The sequence below is a fragment of the Tinamus guttatus genome, unplaced genomic scaffold (genome assembly GCF_059628265.1).
Source record: "Tinamus guttatus ecotype Peru unplaced genomic scaffold, ASM5962826v1 Tinamus_guttatus_pri_ptg001299l, whole genome shotgun sequence".
Classification (NCBI taxonomy): Eukaryota; Metazoa; Chordata; class Aves; order Tinamiformes; family Tinamidae; genus Tinamus; species Tinamus guttatus.
The window spans coordinates 1-19,132 of NW_028289833.1; the positions used below are offsets into that span (position 1 = coordinate 1).

General features: G+C 71.6%; 3 protein-coding genes across 3 annotated transcripts; 2 read left to right on the forward strand and 1 right to left on the reverse strand.

The window, feature by feature from the left end:
- The first annotated feature begins 4,350 nt into the window (after positions 1–4,350).
- On the forward strand, positions 4,351–8,395 carry GAL3ST4 (galactose-3-O-sulfotransferase 4). The gene is made up of 3 exons (XM_088538965.1): positions 4,351–4,460; positions 5,499–5,751; positions 7,607–8,395. Exons 1-3 carry the CDS (start codon positions 4,351–4,353, stop codon positions 8,393–8,395), a joined length of 1,152 nt encoding a protein of 383 aa, XP_088395091.1.
- A 1,419-nt stretch (positions 8,396–9,814) lies between these two features.
- TRAPPC14 (trafficking protein particle complex subunit 14) lies at positions 9,815–17,089 on the forward strand. The gene is made up of 11 exons (XM_088538964.1): positions 9,815–10,230; positions 10,821–10,916; positions 11,799–11,931; positions 11,994–12,080; positions 13,020–13,140; positions 13,216–13,363; positions 13,736–13,818; positions 14,609–14,772; positions 15,238–15,392; positions 15,794–16,002; positions 16,936–17,089. Exons 1-11 carry the CDS (start codon positions 9,844–9,846, stop codon positions 17,087–17,089), a joined length of 1,737 nt encoding a protein of 578 aa, XP_088395090.1. The 5' UTR covers positions 9,815–9,843.
- A 981-nt stretch (positions 17,090–18,070) lies between these two features.
- On the reverse strand, positions 18,071–19,022 carry LAMTOR4 (late endosomal/lysosomal adaptor, MAPK and MTOR activator 4; the record flags this gene model as incomplete). The annotated part of the gene is made up of 3 exons (XM_088538967.1): positions 18,071–18,168; positions 18,731–18,851; positions 18,933–19,022. Coding segments are annotated over 3 exons (309 nt in total), but the record flags the coding sequence as incomplete, so codon positions are not given.
- Between the last annotated feature and the right edge of the window lie 110 nt (positions 19,023–19,132).

Sequence of the window (19,132 nt, forward strand, 5' to 3'; positions counted from 1 at the left end):
CCAGAGGATGAAGTAAAGGGCCCAGGAACACTGGAACGGTGTCCCCAAGGCTGATGGGGACAGGAAGCCACATGGGTGTCCCCAAACCCAAGAGACAAGGACAAGAGTGAGGGGTGGCTGGAACAGGTGTCCCCAAACACAAGGGATGGGAATAAGGAAGTGTACTGGGTGTCCCCGAGCCAGGGGAGGGAGAAAAGAGCCAAGAGGGGCTGGCACGGGCGTCCCCGAGCCCAGGGGACGGTGACAAGAGCCCAGGGGTGTCCCCAGGGCGGGGACGGGGACGCGGAGCCGCCACCTCTGCAGCCGCAGGCGCGGACGAAGAAGTTGAGCAGCTCCAGGAAGGCGGCCTCGCGGTCCCGCTTGTAGCCCTCGAGCCACTCGTCCACCAGCGTCTGCGGGGGACAGCGGTGTCACCCCCCCCCCAGGGGACAGCGGTGTCACCCCCCCCCGGGGGGGACAGCAGTGTCACCCCCCCCCCAGGGACAGCGGTGTCACCAACCCCCAGGGGACAGCAGTGTCACCCCCCCCACCCAGGGGACAGCAGTGTCACCACCCCCCAGGGGACAGCAGTGTCACCTCCCCCAGGGGACAGCGGTGTCACCCCCCCCAGGGGACAGCGGTGCCACCCCCCCCAGGGGGGGACAGCAGTGTCACCCCCCCCCAGGGGCACAGCAGTGTCACCCCCCCCCCAGGGGACAGCGGTGTCACCCCCCCCAAGTGGGGACAGCAGTGTCACCCCCCCCCAGGGGCACAGCAGTGTCACCCCCCCCACCAGGGGACAGCAGTGTCACCTCCCCCAGGGGACAGCAGTGTCACCCCCCCCCCAGGGGACAGCAGTGTCACCTCCCCCAGGGGACAGCGGTGTCACCCTCCCCAGGGGACAGCGGTGTCACCCCCCCCCCAGGGGACAGCGGTGTCACCTCCCCCCAGGGGACAGCAGTGTCACCCCCCCCAGGGGACAGCGGTGCCACCTCCCCCAGGGCTGGGGACAGCGGTGTCACCACCCCCCAGGGGACAGCAGTGTCACCGCCCCCCAGGGGACAGCAGTGTCACCTCCCCCGGGGGGCAGCAGTGTCACCCCCCTGGGGACAGCAGTGTCACCACCCCCCAGGGGACAGCAGTGTCACCCCCCGCGGCGCTGGGGACAGCGGTGCCACCTCCACGGCCGTCCGCGCCGACCACACGGCCTCGAAGAGGCCGGTGCCACCGGGGCTGCCGCCGGGGTCCCTCCGGGGCCGCTTGGGGGACACCTGGAGGGGACAAAGAGGCGCTCGGAGGACGGGGCCACCCCTGCCCAAAACGGGGGGGCCGGGGGGGGGCACGCACCGGGGGCGGGGGGGTGCGGGGGGGGGTGAGGGGGGGGGCGGGGGGGGATCACGCACCGGGGTGCGGGGGGGGGGCGGGGGGGGTCACACACCAGGGTGCGGGGGGGGCGGGGGGGTCACGCACCGGGGTGCGGGGGGGGGCGGGGGGGGGCACACACCGGGGTGCGGGGGGGGGGCCGGCGGGGGGGGGGGTCACGCACCGGGGTGCGGGGGGGGACGGGGGGGTCACGCACCGGGGTGCGGGGGGGCGGGGGGGGGCACACACCGGGGTGCGGGGGGGGGCCGCGCGGGGTCCCCTCTTGCCCCGCGGCTGCAACGAGGCCTCGAAGTCGCTGCCGGAGTCGCTGTCCCCGGGGTCCCTGCGGGGGGACGGGGGGTCACGGCGGTGGCATCGCCCCCGCGCTGTCCCCCCCCCCCGTTCCCGGTGCTCACGGGCTCTCCGGGGCCAGGGAGCCGCTCCAGGGCTCCGAGCGGGATCCCGCGGGGCTGGAGCCGGAGCTGGAGCCGGAGCCGGACGAGCCGCGGGGCCGCATGGCGGCGGTGGGACCTGGCGGGGGGGACAGGGGACGGGGACGTCGCTGTGTCCCCCGGCCCCCCCACACAGCCCTGACCCCCCCCGAGGCGACAGGGGACCCCAAATCCCTTCCCGGGGGGACACGGGACCCCAATACCCCCCTCCCCGCCCCGGACACACTTGGGGGGCAGCGGGGCCCCCTCGGGGGTCACGTGACGTACCCCCCCCCCTTCGCCGCGCGCCCTGCCTCGTTTCCCGCCGCGCCGCGAACACGTCACAGCGACGTCACAGCGACGTCACAGCGACGTCAGCGCCGCGGCCCCGCCGCGCACGTGCGCCTCGACGCCGCCCGCATGGGGGAAGGGGCGGGGCCAGACACTGCGCAGGCGCGGGCGCGCGGAGAGGCCCCGCCCCGGGCGGCGCGCGGGGGGCGGGGCCGGGGCGGCCATGCGGGGGCGGGGCCCCATAGGGCCCCTATGGGGTCTCTATAGGGTCCCTATAGTCCCCTATGGCCGGGGGTTCCTATAGCCCCGCAGTGCCTGGGGATGCCCTCGGGCGTCCTGTGGCCTCGAGGTCCCCCATGGCCCTGGGGGGGGGGTTATAGGGGGCCCTTATGGCCCCATATGGGCCTGGAGTCCCATAGGGCATGGTGGCGGGTGGTCCATATAGCCCCACAGCGCAGATATGGCCGGTGTTCTGCACATCCGGTGCGGCCCTGGAGCCACGGCCACCCAGGAGAGCAGCAGCACCCGAGCGGGCCGTTATAGCTCCTATAGGCCTGGGCTTCTCCCGTAGCCCAGCATGGGCCATATGGGCGTGATATCCCCTATAACCCCAAACAGCCCAGAGGCACCCTATAGTCCAAGATCCCCTGTAGCTCGGGGAATCCCCTATAGCCCCACGCTCTCTGGGATCCCCTATAGCCTGAGGGATCCCCTATAGCCCTGCACCCCCCAATCCCTTATAGCCTGGGGGTCCCCTATAGACTGGGGGGTCCCCTATAGCCCTGCACCCCCCAATCCCTATAGCCTGGGGGTCCCCTATAGACTGGGGGGTCCCCTATAGCCCCACACCTCTGGGGTCCCCTATAGCCTGGGGGGGGTCCCCCTATAGCCCCACGCTCTTTGGAGTTCCCTATAGTTTGGGGGTCCCCTATAGCCCTACACCCCCCAATCCCCTATAGCCTGGGGGTCCCCTATAGCCTGAGGGGTTCCCTGTAGCCCTGCACCCCCCGACCCCCTATAGCCCCGTAGACCCCAAGCTGCGCCAAAGAGCCGGTAAATGACGCCATTTATTGGAGCCGCAGCGGGTGGGGGGGGTCCCGGTACCGAGCCCGGCCCCCCCCGCCGTCCGGTGCGGGGAGCGGGTTCGGGGCCGGCCCGGGACCGCGGGGCGGGGCGGGACAGCGGGAGACAAAGGAGGAAACTTCGGCGAAAACCGGGAGCGCGGCCGGGAGCGACCGGGATCGGGCGGGAAGCGCGGGGACAGCCCCCCCCCGCACCGGGACGGCCCGAGCGGCGCCGGACCGCGGGATGCGGCGGGACTGAGCCCGGGACCCGCGGTGAGCGCGGCGGGGGGACCGGGGGGACCAGGGGGGACACGGGGACGGGGGGGACGTGGGGACGGGGCGGGGGACGTGGGACCTGGGGCCAGGGGCACGGGGACATGGGGGACATGGGGACGGGGGGGGGACGTGGGGACGGGGGGGGCACGGGGACATGGGGGGACACGGGGATGTGGGGGGGGACGTGGGGACCGGGGGGGACGTAGGGACCAGGGGGGACATGGGACGGGGGGGGGACGTGGGGACCAGGGGGGACACGGGGACATGGGGGGGACATGGGGGGACACGGGGACATGGGGGGCACGGGGACATGGGGGGGACATGGGGGGGACATGGGGACATGGGGGGACACGGGGATGTGGGGGGACACGGGGTCCAGGACAGGACATGGGGACATGGGGGGACACGGGGACATGGGGGGACACGGGAGCGCAGGGGGAGGGTCTCATGGGGACAGGGAGGGGGCACAGTGAAGGGACGGGGACACAGGACATGGAGGAGGGGACACAAGTGTCCTGGAAGGACAGGGGGGACATGGGGACGGGGGGACATGGGGGTCGCACAGCGGGACACGGGCGTCACGGGGGGAGCGCGGGGCTGATGGGGCCATGGTGGCCCTGGGCTGTGTCCCCAACGTGTGGGACAAGGAGGGACCCGGGGCGGGGGTGACTGTGTCCCCGTTTGGGGGGACGGGGACGAGCCCCCCCGTCCGCGCGCCCTCCCGCCCGTCCCCCGCCCCGTTAATGGGTCCCAGCTGGTCCCGGGCAGGGCCGGGCTGGCGGGGGGCCCAAACGCCTCCGCGGACCCCCCCGGCGGGACGTGACGTGGCCCTGGCGGCCGCGGGGAGGGGAGGGGGCCGGCCTGGGGACGCGGAGGTGACGCCCGTGTCCCCCGGACCCTCCGGCTCCGCAGCGTCCCCGGCCCGGACGCCTGGGCCCCCCGGAGCCATGAGGCTGCCGCCCGCCTGCCGCCGCCCCCCGGCGCTCGCGGCCGCCCTGGGCGTCTGCGTCAGCGTCGGCTTCGTGGTGCAGCTGCTGGTGGGACCCCCGCGGAGCAGGTGGGGGCCGCGAACCGCCCCATGGGGGGAACGGGGGGTCCGGGATGGGGGCGGAGGGGGGCGGCTCCTTGGGGACAGGCAGGAGCTCGGCTGTGACACCACACGGGTGACACAGGGAGTCCCAGCCCCTTGGGCACCAACACGGGTGGCACGGGGAGGCCCATCCCCTTGGGCACCGACACGGGGAGTCCCCATCCCCTTGGGCACGGGTGACACGGGGAGTCCCCTTGGGCACCAACACGGGGAGTCCCCGTCCCCTTGGGCACCAACACGGTGACACGGGGAGTCCCTGTCCCCTTGGGCACCGACACGGGTGACCTGGGGCTCCCCATTCCCTTGGGCACCGACACGGGTGACACGGGGAGGCCTCGTCCCCTTGGGCGCTGACACGGGTGACCTGGGGCTCCCCAACCCCTTGGGCACCAACACGGTGACACGGGGAGTCCCTGTCCCCTTGGGCGCTGACACGGGTGACATGGGGCTCCCCGTCCCCTTGGGCACCGACACGGGTGACACAGGGAGGCTCCGTCCCCTTGGGCACCAACACGGGTGACACGGGGAGTCCCTGTCCCCTTGGGCACCAACACGGTGACACGGGGCTCCCCAAGCCCTTGGGCACCAACACGGGTGACACAGGGAGGCTCCGTCCCCTTGGGCACCGACACGGGTGACACGGGGAGTCCCTGTCCCCCTGGGCGCTGACACAGGTGACCTGGGGCTCCCCGTCCCCTTGGGCACCAACACGGGTAACACGAGGAGGGACAAGGAGGGACCCGGGCACCGACACGGGTCACCCGGGGCTCCCCGTCCCCTTGGGCACCAACACAGGGAGTCTCTGTCCCCTTGGGCGCTGACACGGGTGACCCGAGGAGGCCCCGTCCCCTTGAGCACCCACACGGGTCACCTGGGGCTCCCCATCCCCTTGGGCACCGACACGGGTCACCCGGGGCTCCCCGTCCCCGTGGCCGCTCGGGCCGCCCGTGTCCCTCCGCGGGGTCCCCATCCCGGGCCGTCCCCGACGCCGGTGCCGCCGCGCAGGCCGCCGGCCGCGCGCCCGCCGTGCCGGCCCCGCACGCACCTCGTGTTCCTCAAGACGCACAAGACGGGCGGCAGCAGCGTGGTGAACCTGCTGCACCGCTTCGGCGAGGCCCGCGGCCTCCGCTTCGCCCTGCCCCACCGCTACCAGTTCGGCTACCCCAGCCCCTTCGAGGCCGCCCGCGTCAAGGGCTACCGCCCCGGCGGGCCCCCCTTCGACATCCTGTGCCACCACATGCGCTTCAACCTGACGGAGGTGACGGGGACGCCGGGGACGCGGCCGCGGGGACCGGTGGAGGAGCCACGGGGGAGATGGAGAAGGTCCAGGAGGAACGGAGGGTCCGTGGGGAGGTGGATGGAGGAGCCGTGGGGAGATGGAGAAGGTCCAGGAGGAACGGAGGGTCCGTGGGGAGGTGGATGGAGGAGCCGTGGGGAGATGGAGAAGGTCCAGGAGGAACGGAGGGTCCGGGGGGAGGTGGATGGAGGAGCCACAGGGGAGATGGAGAAGGTCCAGGAGGAACGGAGGGTCTGTGGGGAGGTGGATGGAGGAGCCGTGGGGAGATGGAGAAGGTCCAGGAGGAATGGAGGGTCCGTGGGGAGGTGGATGGAGGAGCCGTGGGGAGATGGAGAAGGTCCAGGAGGAACGGAGGGTGCAGGGGGAGGTGGATGGAGGAACCGTGGGGAGATGGAGAAGGTCCAGGAGGAACGGAGGGCCCGGGGGGAGGTGGATGGAGGAGCCGTGGGGAGATGGAGAAGGTCCAGGAGGAACGGAGGGCCCGGGGGGAGGTGGATGGAGGAGCCGTGGGGAGATGGAGAAGGTCCAGGAGGAACGGAGGGTCCGTGGGGAGGTGGATGGAGGAGCCGTGGGGAGATGGAGAAGGTCCAGGAGGAACGGAGGGTCCGGGGGGAGGTGGATGGAGGAGCCGTGGGGAGATGGAGAAGGTCCAGGAGGAACGGAGGGTCCGTGGGGAGGTGGATGGAGGAGCCGTGGGGAGATGGAGAAGGTCCAGGAGGTGGGGAGGCGGATGGAGGAGCCGTGGGGAGATGGAGAAGGTCCAGGAGGAATGGAGGGTCCGTGGGGAGGTGGATGGAGGAGCCGTGGGGAGATGGAGAACGTCCAGGAGGAACGGAGGGTCCGGGGGGAGGCGGATGGAGGAGCCACGGGGGAGATGGAGAAGGTCCAGGAGGAACGGAGGGCCCGGGGGGAGGCGGATGGAGGAGCCGTGGGGAGATGGAGAAGGTCCAGGAGGAACGGAGGGTCCGGGGGGAGGTGGATGGAGGAGCCGTGGGGAGATGGAGAAGGTCCAGGAGGAAGAGGGTCCGGGGGGAGGTGGATGGAGGGAGGGATGGAGGATGTTCGAGGGAGATGGGGAATGTCCAGGGGGGAGGAGGAGCCCTGGGGGAGACGAGGGACGTCCGGGAGAGATGAAGGAGCTTCAGGGAGATGGGAGCATCTAGAGGAGAGGGAGAATGTTTGGGGGAGACGGAGGATGGACAGAGGAGATGGCACCATGTGGAAGGGATGGGGAGCACCGAGGGGAGATGGAGGCATCGACAGGGGATGGAGGGTGATGGGGGAGGACGATGGGTGACCAGGGATGGAAGGTGGAGAGGGGGAACGTCCAGGAGAGATGGGGAACGTCCAGGAGAAATGGGGAATGTCCAGGGGACAGGGGAGACGTCCAGGGGAGATGGGGAACACCTAGGGAAGGTGGGAGCACCGCGGGGAGATGGAGGCATCAACAGGGAATGGAGGGTGATGGGGGAGGACGATGGGTGACCAGGGATGGAAGGTGGAGAGGGGGAACGTCCGGGGGAGATGGGGAATGTCCAGGGGAGATGGGGAACGTGTAGGGAAGGTGGGAGCACCGCGGGGAGATGGAGGCATCGACAGGGAATGGAGGGCGATGGGGGAAGACGATGGGTGACCAGGGATGGAAGGTGGAGAGGGGGAACGTTCAGAGGACAGGGGGAATGTCCAGGGGAGATGGGGAACGTGTAGGGAAGGTGGGAGCACCGAGGGGAGATGGAGGCCGTCTCGGCAGGCCGGAGGCCCCACGGAGGCCGTGGGGAGGCCGGGCGCGCGCGACCCCCCCGGCCGCCCGCTGCAGGTGCAGAAGGTGATGCCCAACGACAGCTTCTACTTCTCCATCGTGCGCGACCCGGGCACGCTGGGCGAGTCGGCCTTCGCCTACTACCGGGCCGTGGCGCCGGCGTTCCGGCGCGCGCCGTCGCTCGGCGCCTTCGTGGCGGCGCCGCGCCGCTTCTACGACCCGGCGGCGCGCGGCAACCACTACGCGCGCAACCTGCTCTGGTTCGACTTCGGGCTGCCGGCGGCGCCGCATGGCGCGGCGGCCGTGGCGGCGGCGCTGGCCGCGCTGGAGCGCGTGTTCGCGCTGGTGCTGCTGGCCGAGCACTTCGACGAGTCACTGGTGCTGCTGCGCCACGCGCTGTGCTGGGCCGAGGACGACGTGGCCGCCTTCGCGCACAACGGGCGGCGGGCGCCCGCGGCGCTGCCGCCCGCGCAGGCCGCGCGGCTGCGCGCCTGGAACGCGCTGGACTGGGCGCTCTACGCGCACGCCAACCGCTCCTTCTGGCGCCGCGCCGAGGCCTTCGGCGCCGCGCGGCTCCGCGCCGAGGTGGCCCGGCTGCGGCAGCGCCGCGACGCGCTGGCCCGGCGCTGCCTGCGCGGCGGGGGGCCCGTGGCGGCCGCCGCCATCGCCGAGCGGCGCCTGCGGCCCTTCCAGCCGCCCGGGCGCGCCGAGATCCTGGGCTACGCGCTGCGGGCCGGGCTGCCGCCGCGCGAGCGCGAGCGCTGCGCCCGCCTCGCCACCCCCGAGCTGCAGTACAAGGACATTCTCGACCGCCGCCAGTTCGGCAACGGCACCGGTGGCGCCTAGAGCCGCGGGGACGCGGGGACGGGGCCGCCGCGGAGCAGCCTGGGGGCGCCGGGGACGGCGGCGCCTCTCGGGGCGCCTGGGCCCGGATGTGGCTCCCCCGAAACGCAGAACCCGAGGGGACGGGGTGAGCCCAGGGCGCAGCCGCCTCCGGGGTCCTGGTGCCCATTGCAGTGGGGACGGGGTGTCCCCATGGTGCATTGGGTCCTGGTGCCCATCATGGTGGGGACGGGGTGTCCCCATGGTGCATTGGGTCCTGGTGCTCCTGGTGCCCATGGCAATGGGGATGGGAGTGACCCCTTGGGATCCTGGTCCTCCTGGTCCCCATCATGGTGGGGACGGGGTGTCCCCATGGTGCATTGGCCCACAATGGTCCTGGTCCCCACGGTACATTGGATCCTGGTGTTCCTGGTCCCCATCGTGGTTGGGACAGGGCTGTCCCCATGGTGCATTGGCCCACAATGGTCCTGGTCCCCATTGCAGTGGGGACTGGGCTGACCCTCTTGGGATCCTGGTCCTCCTGGACCCCATCGTGGTGGGGACAGGGGTGTCCCCATGGTACATTGGCCCGCAATGGCCCTGGTCCCCATCGTGGTGGGGACAGGGGTGTCCCCATGGTGCATTGGCCCACAATGGTCCTGGTCCCCATTGCAGTGGGGATGGCCTGTCCCCATGGTACATTGGCCCACAATGGTCCTGGTCCCCGTTCTGGTGGGGACAGGGCTGTCCCCATGGTACTTTGGCCCATATTGGTCCTGGTTCTCCCCCCCGTCGTGTTGGGGACAAGGGTGTCCCCGTGCTGCACCCGCCCCTGGTGGTCTTGGTCCCCGGTACATTGGTCCATGGTCCTGGTCCCCATCGTGTCAGGGACAGGGGTGTCCCCACGGTACAGCGTGACGTCAGCGGCGCGTCACAGCACGTCCATAGCGCGTGGGCGGGGCCTCCTCGCGGTGGGGAGGGGCTTACCCAGCCCCGCCCCCTGCCATGGCTCGAGCCCGTCTCCTGGCAATAAAAACTGGAGTCAGCCCGCTGATTGGGCGTTGCTGCTGTCAATCATTCGGCCGCTCGGTGGGAGGGGCGGAAGTCCCGCCCTGAGCCGGGCATGAAGGCGCCAGGACGGCCGTGAGGGAGGAGCCTTCTAGCGCGGTGATTGGTCCTAGTGCGGGGAGCGGATGTGACGTTTTCACCTATGGCGGGAGGTGAATCGTGCAGGCCCGCCCCCCGCCCAGCCCCTCATCGATGCGCTCGGCTCTCGGCCGCGCCGCCTGGCGCGCCCCGCCCCGCGCTCCGGCAGCGCCGCGCGGAGCCGGAACCGGAACCGGCAGGCGCCGGCCCGGGCCCTCCCCCTTCCCCCGGGCCCTTCCGGTGTCCCCCTCACGGTGCCGGTGTCCGCCCCGCGCCCCCCGGTTCCGGTGCCGGTTCCGGCGCCGGTGCCGGTACCGGCCGGGCCCATGGAGTCCCAGTGCGATTACTTCATGTACTTCCCGGCGGTGCCGTTCGCGGCGCGGGAGCTGCTGGCGGGCGAACCGGGCCGGTACCGGGCGCTGCCTCGGCGCAACCACCTCTACCTGGGCGAGACCGTGCGGTTCCTGCTGGTGCTGCGCTGCCGAACCGGCACCGGCACCGGCGGCGGCTCCGGGCCGCCCTGGGCCGAGCTGGCCGCCTCGCTGGCTGCCCTGGCCAGCGTGAGCCCCGGCGGGGCCGAGCCCGGCGGGGACGGCGGGGACGGCGGGGACAGCGACGGGGACGGCGGGGCCGCCCCGGAGCCCCCCGTGTTCCGGGACTGCCGGGCGCTGCTCACGCACAGCCAGGGCCCCGCGGGGCGGCCCGCGGCCGGGGTGCGCGGGGGGACCGGGGGACGGGGACACGGGGACATGGGGGACACGGGGGGACCGGGGACATGGGGACTGGGGACATGGGGACTGGGGGGATGGGGGGAACGGGGACATGGGGACTGGGGGGACGGGGGGACGGGGGGGACGGGGACATGGGGGGACAGGGGGGATGGGGGGACCGGGGACATGGGGACCAGGGACATGGGGACTGGGGACATGGGGACACAGGGCTCAGGGATGTGGGGACACGGGGACATGGGGACATGGGGAGCAGGGACGTTGGGCACACAGCGATATGGAGACCGATACGGAGGGACGGGGGAGATGGGCAGGGGGACAAGGGGGATGTGGGGGGACAAGGGGGATGTGAGGGGACAAGGGGGGATGTGGGGGGACAAGAGAGGATGTGGGGGGACAAGGAGAATGTGGGGGGACAAGGGGGATGTGGGGGGACAAGGAAGGGACAAGAGGGATGTGGGGGACAAGGGAGGGATAAGGGGGGACAACGGAGGGACAAGGGGAGACAAGGAAGGGACAAGGGGGGATGTGGGGGCTGCCGGGGGGGGGACGCAGCCACCCCCCGTTGTCCCCAGCTGCCCGTGGAGGACCCCATCGTGTGCAGGGACGAGGTCATCTTCCCGCTCACCATCTGCCTGGACAAGCTGCCCCCCGGCACCGGCAAGGCCAAGGTGAGGAGGGACCTCGGGGACCTTGGGGACCTTGGGGACAGGGACCTTGGGGACAGGGACCTTGGGGACAGGGACCTCGGGGATCTCAGGGACAAGGACCTTGGGGACAGGGACCTCGGGGACAGGGACCTCGGGGACCTCGGGGACAGGGACCTCGGGGACCTTGGGGACCTTGGGGACAGGGACCTTGGGGATCTCGGGGACCTCGGGGACCTCGGGGACAGGGACCTCGGGGATCTCAGGGACAAGGACCTCAGGGACCTTGGGGACCTCAGGGACGGGGACCTTGGGGATCTCGGGGACCTTGGGGACCTGGGGATGGGGACCCTGGGGACAGGGAGCGCGGGGTTCTCAGGGACAAGGACCTCAGGGATTTTGGGGACCTCAGGGACAGGGACCTTGGGGACAGGGACCTTGGGGACAGGGACCACGGGGACCTCGGGGACCTTGGGGACAGGGACCACGGGGATGTCAGGAACAAGGACCTCAGGGACCTTGGGGACCTCAGGGACAGGGACCTTGGGGATCTCGGGGACCTCGGGGACCTGGGGATGGGGACCACGGGGATCTCAGGGACAAGGACCTCGGGGATCTTGGGGACCTCAGAGATGGAGACCTTGGGGACAGGGACCTTGGGAACAGGGACCTCAGGGACAGGGACCACGGGGACCTCAGGGACGGAGACCTCAGTAACAGGGACCTTGGGGGCGACAGGAGACCTCGGGGGCAGGATGGGACCTCAGGGACAACTCGAGGACGGTGCCTGGTGGCCAAGGAGGTCCCCGAGGGCAGCGTGGGGACAGCACGGGGCGCTCGGGGACGAGCCCCGGCCCTCGCGCGCGGGTGGCGCCGGGGCCCCCAGCGCCGTCCCCCTGTCCCCAGATCGTGGTGACCGTGTGGAAGAGGGACACGGAGCCGGCCGAGCTGCAGGAGGGCGGCGGGTACCTGCGGCTGCTGCAGAGCCGGGCGCCCGGCCTCGTGTTCCGCCAGGAGCAGGGCGCCTTCAAGGCGCAAGGTGCCCCCCGTCCCCGCGGCGTCCCCCGTGTCCCCGCGCGCCGTGACGCCGTGTCCCCGCAGTGAGCACCCTGCTGACCGTGCTGCCGCCGCCCGTGGTGCGCTGCCGCCAGCTGTCCGTGTGCGGCAAGTACCTCACCGTGCTCAAAGGTGCGGGCGGCGCGGGGACGCGCGTGTGCCACGCGTGTGTCACCGTGTGTGCCACCGTACCATGGTGTGTGCCACCGCGTGTGCCACCGTACCATGGTGTGTGCCACCGCGTGTGCCACCGGGTGTGCCACGGCGTGTGCCACCGCGTGGGCCACCGCGTGTGCCACCACGTGTGCCGCCATGTGGGCCACCGTGTGTGCCACCGTGCCACTGTGTGTGCCACTGTGTGTGCCACCGTGTGTGCCACCGTGCCATGGTGTGTGCCACCGTGTGTGCCACCGCGTGTGCCACCGGGTGTGCCACCGCGTGTGCCACTGTGTGTGCCACCGTACCATGGTGTGTGCCACCGTGCCATGGTGTGTGCCACCGCGTGTGCCACCGTGTGTGCCACTGTGTGTGCCACCGCGTGGGCCACCGCGTGTGCCACCGTACCATGGTGTGTGCCACCGTACCATGGTGTGTGCCACCGTGTGTGCCACCGGGTGTGCCACCGTGTGTGCCACCACGTGTGCCACGCGTGTGCCACCGTGCCATGGTGTGTGCCACCGCGTGTGCCACTGTGTGTGCCACCGCGTGTACCACCGTGTGTGCCACCGTGTGTGCCACCGTACCATAGTGTGTGCCACCACGTGTGCCACCGCGTGTGCCACCGTACCATGGTGTGTGCCACCGTGTGTGCCACCGTGTGTGCCACCGTGTGTGCCACCGCGTGGGCCACCGTGTGTGCTGCCGCGTGTGCCACCATGTGTGCCACCGTGTGTGCCACCGTACCATGGTGTGTGCCACCACGTGTGCCACCGCGTGTGCCACCGCGTGGGCCACCGCGTGTGCCACCGCATGGGCCACCGCGTGTGCCACCACGTGTGCCACCGGGTGTGCCACCGGGTGTGCCACCGTGTGTGCCACCGTGTGTGCCACCGCGCCGTCCCCTGTCCCCAGTGCTCAACGGCTGCTCCCAGGAGGAGATCGCGCTGCGCGACGTGCGCATCCTGCCCAACTTCAACGCCAGCTACCTGCCCGTCATGCCCGACGGCTCCGTCCTGCTGCTCGACGACGTCTGGTGGGGACAGGGACGGGGCCGGCGCCGCGGGGCCGTCCCCGGGCTGTCCCCGCATGTCCCCGCGTGTCCCCGCAGCCACCACTCGGGAGAGGTGCCCGTGGGCGCCTTCTGCCGCGTGGCCGGCGCCGCCTCCGCCGGGCCCTGTGCCCTGAGCGCCCTTGAGGAGCAAAACTTCCTGTTCCAGCTGCAGGCGCCCGAGAGGGCCCCCGAGGACGCCAAGGAGGTGAGGGGCCATCGCGGGGACATCGCGGGGACACGGCGGGGAAGGGGACGGCCAGAGGGACCCTCTGGAGGGAGGAGGGAGGTGTCCGAGTCGAGATGGGGGGGGTGCAAGGGGACAAGGGAAGTGAGAGAGGGACAAGGGGACAAAGGAGGTGAGGGAAAGACAAAGGGACAAGGGTGGGTGTGGGGGGACAAGGGGACAAGGGTGGGTGTGGGGGACAAGGGACATGGGAGAGGGACAACGGGACAAGGGAGGTGAGGGAGGGACAAGGGGACAAGGGAGGGACAAGGGGACAGGGGAGGGACAGCAGGGCACCGGGGGGTCTGTCCCTGCTGCAGTGCTGGGGACCTTGTTGTCCCTGTGTCCCTGCAGGGCTTGGAGGTCCCCTTGGTGGCCGTGATCCAGTGGTCGACACCCAAACTGCCCTTCACCAGCAGCATCTTCACCCACTACCGGTGAGGCCACCGCGGGTCGCTGTCCCCAGGGGAGGGGACACCTGGGTCCCCACGGGAGGTGACACCTGGGTCCCCACGTCCACGGGGATCCCAGCGCGGAGCTCCCGCCGTTCCGGCCGCGGTGACGGAGCCCTGTCCTGGGGGCTCCCTGGGGCCGGTCCTCGTGTCCCCATGTCCTCATGTCCCCGTGTCCCCATGTCCCCGTGTCCTCATGTCCCCATGTCCTCGTGTCCCCCTGTCCCCGTGTCCCCACGTCCCCGTGTCCCCATGTCCTCATGTCCCCGTGTCCTCATGTCCCCATGTCCCCGTGTCCCCGTGTCCCCATGTCCTCATGTCTCTGTGTCGTGTCCCTGTGTCTCCATGTCCCCGTGTCCCCGTGTCCTCGTGTCCCCGTGTCCCCCTGTCCTCGTGTCCCCCTGTCCTCGTGTCCCCGTGTCCTCATGTCCCCGTGTCCCCCTGTCCCCATGTCCCCGTGTCCTCATGTCCTCGTGTCCCCATGTCCCCATGTCCCCGTGTCCCCGTGTCCCCATGTCCTCATGTCTCTGTGTCGTGTCCCCGTGTCCCCATGTCCTCATGTCCCCGTGTCCTCATGTCCCCATGTCCCCGTGTCCCCGTGTCCCCATGTCCTCATGTCTCTGTGTCGTGTCCCTGTGTCCCCATGTCCCCGTGTCCCCGTGTCCTCGTGTCCCCGTGTCCCCCTGTCCCCATGTCCCCGTGTCCCCATGTCCCCGTGTCCTCATGTCCCCATGTCCCCGTGTCCCCATGTCCCCGTGTCCCCGTGTCCCCGCAGGCTGCCCAGCATCCGCCTGGAGCGGCCGCGCTTCGTCATGACGGCCACGTGCCAGTCGCCCGTGCGGGCGCGCGAGCCCTTCACCGTCACCTACACCCTGCGCAACGAGCTCCAGGACTTCCTGGCCGTGCGGCTCGTGTGGACGCCCGAGGCAGCCACGGCCGGTGGGGACAGCGGGGGACGGGGACGGGGGGGACGGGAAGGGACAAGGTGGTCGGGAGGGGACAGGGATGGGCAGGACAGGACAGGGATCACCAGGAAGAGACAGGGGTGGCTGGAAAGGGACAGGGGTGGCTGGGAGGGAACAGGGACAGTCAGGACAGGACAGGGGTGGCCAGGAAGGGATAAGGTGGCTGAGAGGGGACAGGGGTGGCCAGGAGGGGACGAGGTGGCCAGGGACGGTCAGGACAGGACAGGGAGCACCAGGAAGGGACAGGGGTGGCTGAGAGGGGATGAGGTGGCCGGGAAGGGGACGGTCAGGACAGGACAGGGATGACCAGGAGGGGACAGGGGTGGCCGGGAGGGGATGAGGTGGCCGGGAAGGGGACGGTCGGGACAGGACAGGAGTGGCCACGAGGGGACGAGGTGGCCGCGCGGGGCCGAGGAGCCCACGGCGGCGCCGTCCCCAGGGAAGAAGGCGTCGGTGCCGGAGCGCCGCGCGGCGCAGGCCGCCCTCGACGCCATCGTGTGCCACTCGCCGCTCACCAACCTGGGCTACTCGCGCAAGGGCAGCGCCGTCACCATCCGCGTGGCCTTCGAGGCCCTGCGCGGCGGCCTCTTCGAGGTGGGGACGCGTGGGGTGCGCGGGGTGCGTGGGGTGTGCGGGGACCCCCACTGAGCGGCGCCCGCAGCTCTCGCAGCGCATGGAGCTGCAGCTGCAGTTTGGGGGTGCACGGGGTGCATGGGGACACCCCGCTCAGCAGCACCCGCAGCTCTCGCAGCACATGGAGCTGCAGTTCAGGGGTGCATGGGGTGCATGGGGACGCCCCACTCAGCAGCGCCCGCAGCTCTCGCAGCACATGAAGCTCAAGCTGCAGTTTGGGGGTGCACGGGGTGCACGGGGTGCAGGGGACGCCCCACTCAACGGCGCCCGCAGCTCTCGCAGCACATGAAGCTCAAGCTGCAGTTTGGGGGTGCACGGGGTGCATGGGGTGCAGGGGACGCCCCACTCAACGGCCCCCGCAGCTCTCGCAGCACATGAAGCTCAAGCTGCAGTTCGCGGCCGGCGGCCCCGGCGGTCCCGGTGGCCCCGGCGGTCCCGGCGGTCCCGGCGCGCTCCGGCGCGGCAGCCCCGGCAGCCCGGCCGTGCGGGAGCTCGTGGAGCGGCACCAGGCCGCGCTCGGCCGCTCGCAGTCCTTCTCGCACCAGCAGCCGGCGCGCGGCCACCTCATGAGGTACCGGGGACGGGGGGACGTGGGGGGACGCATGGGGGACGTGTGGGGACGCGTGGGGACGTGGGGGACACGTGGGGGACGTGGGGACGTGTGGGGACGGGGCGGGGACGTGGGGGACGCATGGGGATGTGTGGGGACGTGGGGACGTGGGGACACATGCGGACGCGTGGGGGACGTGTTGGGATGTGTGGGGGATGCGGGGACATGGGGACATGTGGGGAGGTGTGGGGACACGTGGGGAAACGTGGGGACGTGGAGGGATGCAGAGGGACGCGTGGGGATGCATGGGGACACATGGGGCCGCCGCCAGGTCCGGAGCGTCATGGAGCGCAGGGTCATCACGTGGGGACACGTGGGGACATGTAGGGGTGCATGGGGACACATGGGGACACGTGGCGCCGCCGCCAGGTCCGGCAGCGTCATGGAGCGCAGGGCCATCACGTGGGGACACGTGGGGAGGTGTGGGGACACGTGGGGACATGTAGGGGTGCGTGGGGACATGTAGGGGTGCATGGGGACGCGTGGGGATCCATGGGGACACATGGGGACATGTAGGGGTGCATGGGGACACGTGGGACACGTGGCGCCGCCGCCAGATCCGGCAGTGTCATGGAGCGCAGGGCCATCACGTGGGGACACGTGGGGAGGTGTGGGGACACGTGGGGACATGTAGGGGTGCATGGGGACACATGGGGACACGTGGCGCCGCCGCCAGGTCCGGCAGCGTCATGGAGCGCAGGGCCATCATGTAGGGACACGTGGGGACATGTAGGGGTGCATGGGGACGCATGGGGACACGTGGGGACACGTGGCGCCGCCGCCAGGTCCGGCAGCGTCATGGAGCGCAGGGCCATCACGTGGGGACACGTGGGGACATGTAGGGGTGCATGGGGACGCGTGGGGATCCATGGGGACACATGGGGACACCACCAGGTCCGGCAGCGTCATGGAGCGCAGGGCCATCACGCCGCCCGTGGGGTCCCCCGTGGGGCGGCCCCTCTACCTGCCCCCCGACAAGGCGGTGCTGGCGCTCGACAAGATCGCCAAGCGCGAGTGCAAGGTGCTCGTGGTGGAGCCCGTCAAGTGACGGCGGCGGCGGCGGCACCGCGGGTCACCACCGCGGGTCACCACTGTGGGTCACCCCCCATGTGTCACCCCTTGTGGGTCACCCCTTGTGGGTCACCCCCCATGTGTCACCCCCCATGTGTCACCCCCCGTGGGTCACCCCCGTGGGTCACCCCCCTTGGGTCACCCCCCTGCGGGTCACCCCCCCCGTGCGTCACCCCCTGTGGGTCACCCCTTGTGAGTCACCCCTCCGTGTGTCACCCCTCCGTGTGTCACCCCCCGTGTGTCACCCCCCGTGTCACCCCCCCGCGCTCCCACCCACTGCTTCCTTGGGACTGCAATGTGCCATTATGGGGGGGGGGGCGTCAAAAAAGGGACAGGAGCCGCCTGTCCCCAAGCTGCAGGGGGGAGGGTGACACCGTGGGGACAACGGGGACACGGGGGGACACCCTGCGGCGGCTCCCGGTGCTGTTTACACTTCCTGCCTTGCCTTCAATGCAGCCGCTTTGGGGACATCGGGGGGGATGTCGGGGACAAGGGACCACAATGCCCTGCTGGGCGGGGGACAGGGACACACGTGGGGACACCCGTCCCCGCCCCCATGCGGGTGGCACTTGAGGCCCCCGTTATTTATTTGTGTCTTTGCTTGTGAATAAAGCGCTGGCCTGGAGGTGACGGTGACACAGGGATGGGGCTGTCACCCCGCGGGGACACCAGGGCGGGGGGAAGGAATAGGACCCCCCCCCCCCGCCATGAGGAGCCCCCACCCGAAATGAGAAGCTGCCACCGGGGTGGGAGATGGGGACGAGGCCACCGTTTATTGTCACAACAGAGGGACAGCAGCGGGGGAGCCCCCGGGGTGTCCCCTGCGAGGGACGGGGGGTGTCACAGGGGGACAGCAGAGACGTGGCAGGTGTCACACGGGGGTCCCATCCCGCGGGGACAGCCGCTCCCGCGGGACAGCCGCTCACACGGTGACAGCCGCTCGCGCGGGGACAGCCGCTCACACGGTGACGGGCTCCTGCGCCCGGTGCTGGCGCTTGACCACGAAGAGCTTCTGTCCGGAGACGGTGACGAGGAGCGAGTGCTCCCCGAACACCACTGGGGACAGCGAGAGCTGCGGCCACGGCCGGGGGACATGGGGGGGGGGGCACCCCCGGGGACACGGGGACATGGGGGGGGGGGTGCGGGGCCACCCCTGGGAGACACAGGGACATGGGGGGGGGTGCGGGGCCACCGCCCCGGGGACACGGGGACATGGGGGGGGTGCGGGGCCACCCCCTGGGGACACGGGGACATGGGGGGGGTGCGGGGCCACCCCCGGGGGACACGGGGGGGTGCGGGGCCACCCCTGGGGACACGGGGACATGGGGGGGTGCGGGGCCACCCCCGGGGACACGGGGACATGGGCCACCCCTGGGGACAAGGGGAGTGTGGGGCCATGACCCCCCCGGGGACAGGGTGACTGCGGGGCCACCCCCTGGGGACAGGGTGACTGCGGGCCCCCCCCAAGGGGACAGGGTGAGTACAGGGCCCCCCCAAGGGGACAAGGTGACAGCGGGGCCACCCCCTGGGGACAGGGTGAGTACAGGACCCCCCAGGGGGACAGGGTGACTGCGGGGCCGCCCGCCGGGGACACGCGGGGACACGCGGGGACACCCACCCGAGAGGCGCTTGAAGGGCGGCTCGTGCTGGCCGCGCCGCAGCCGCAGCCCGCAGGCCGTGGCCACCAGCGCGGCCAGCGCCGCCGCCGTCCGCTCGTCGTTCTCCAGGTCACCGGCCGACTGCGGCGGGGCGGGGGGGTCACCGGGGCCCCGGTACCCCCCCGCCCCGCCCCGCCCCCCCGCGCGCGGCCCCCTCCTCACCGCCAGCACCGCCCCGTCGCTGATCACCAGGTACCCGGACTGCTCCGGGATCCGCTCCAGCCCCTGCGTCAGCGCCGCGCTCTGCGGGGGGGGGTCCCGTTAACCGCGAACCGGGGGACCCCCCCCGGCCCCGGCCCCGGCCCCGGCCCCGCGCTCACCATGGCCCCGCCCCGCCCGCCGCGCGCGCCCCGCCCTTCTCC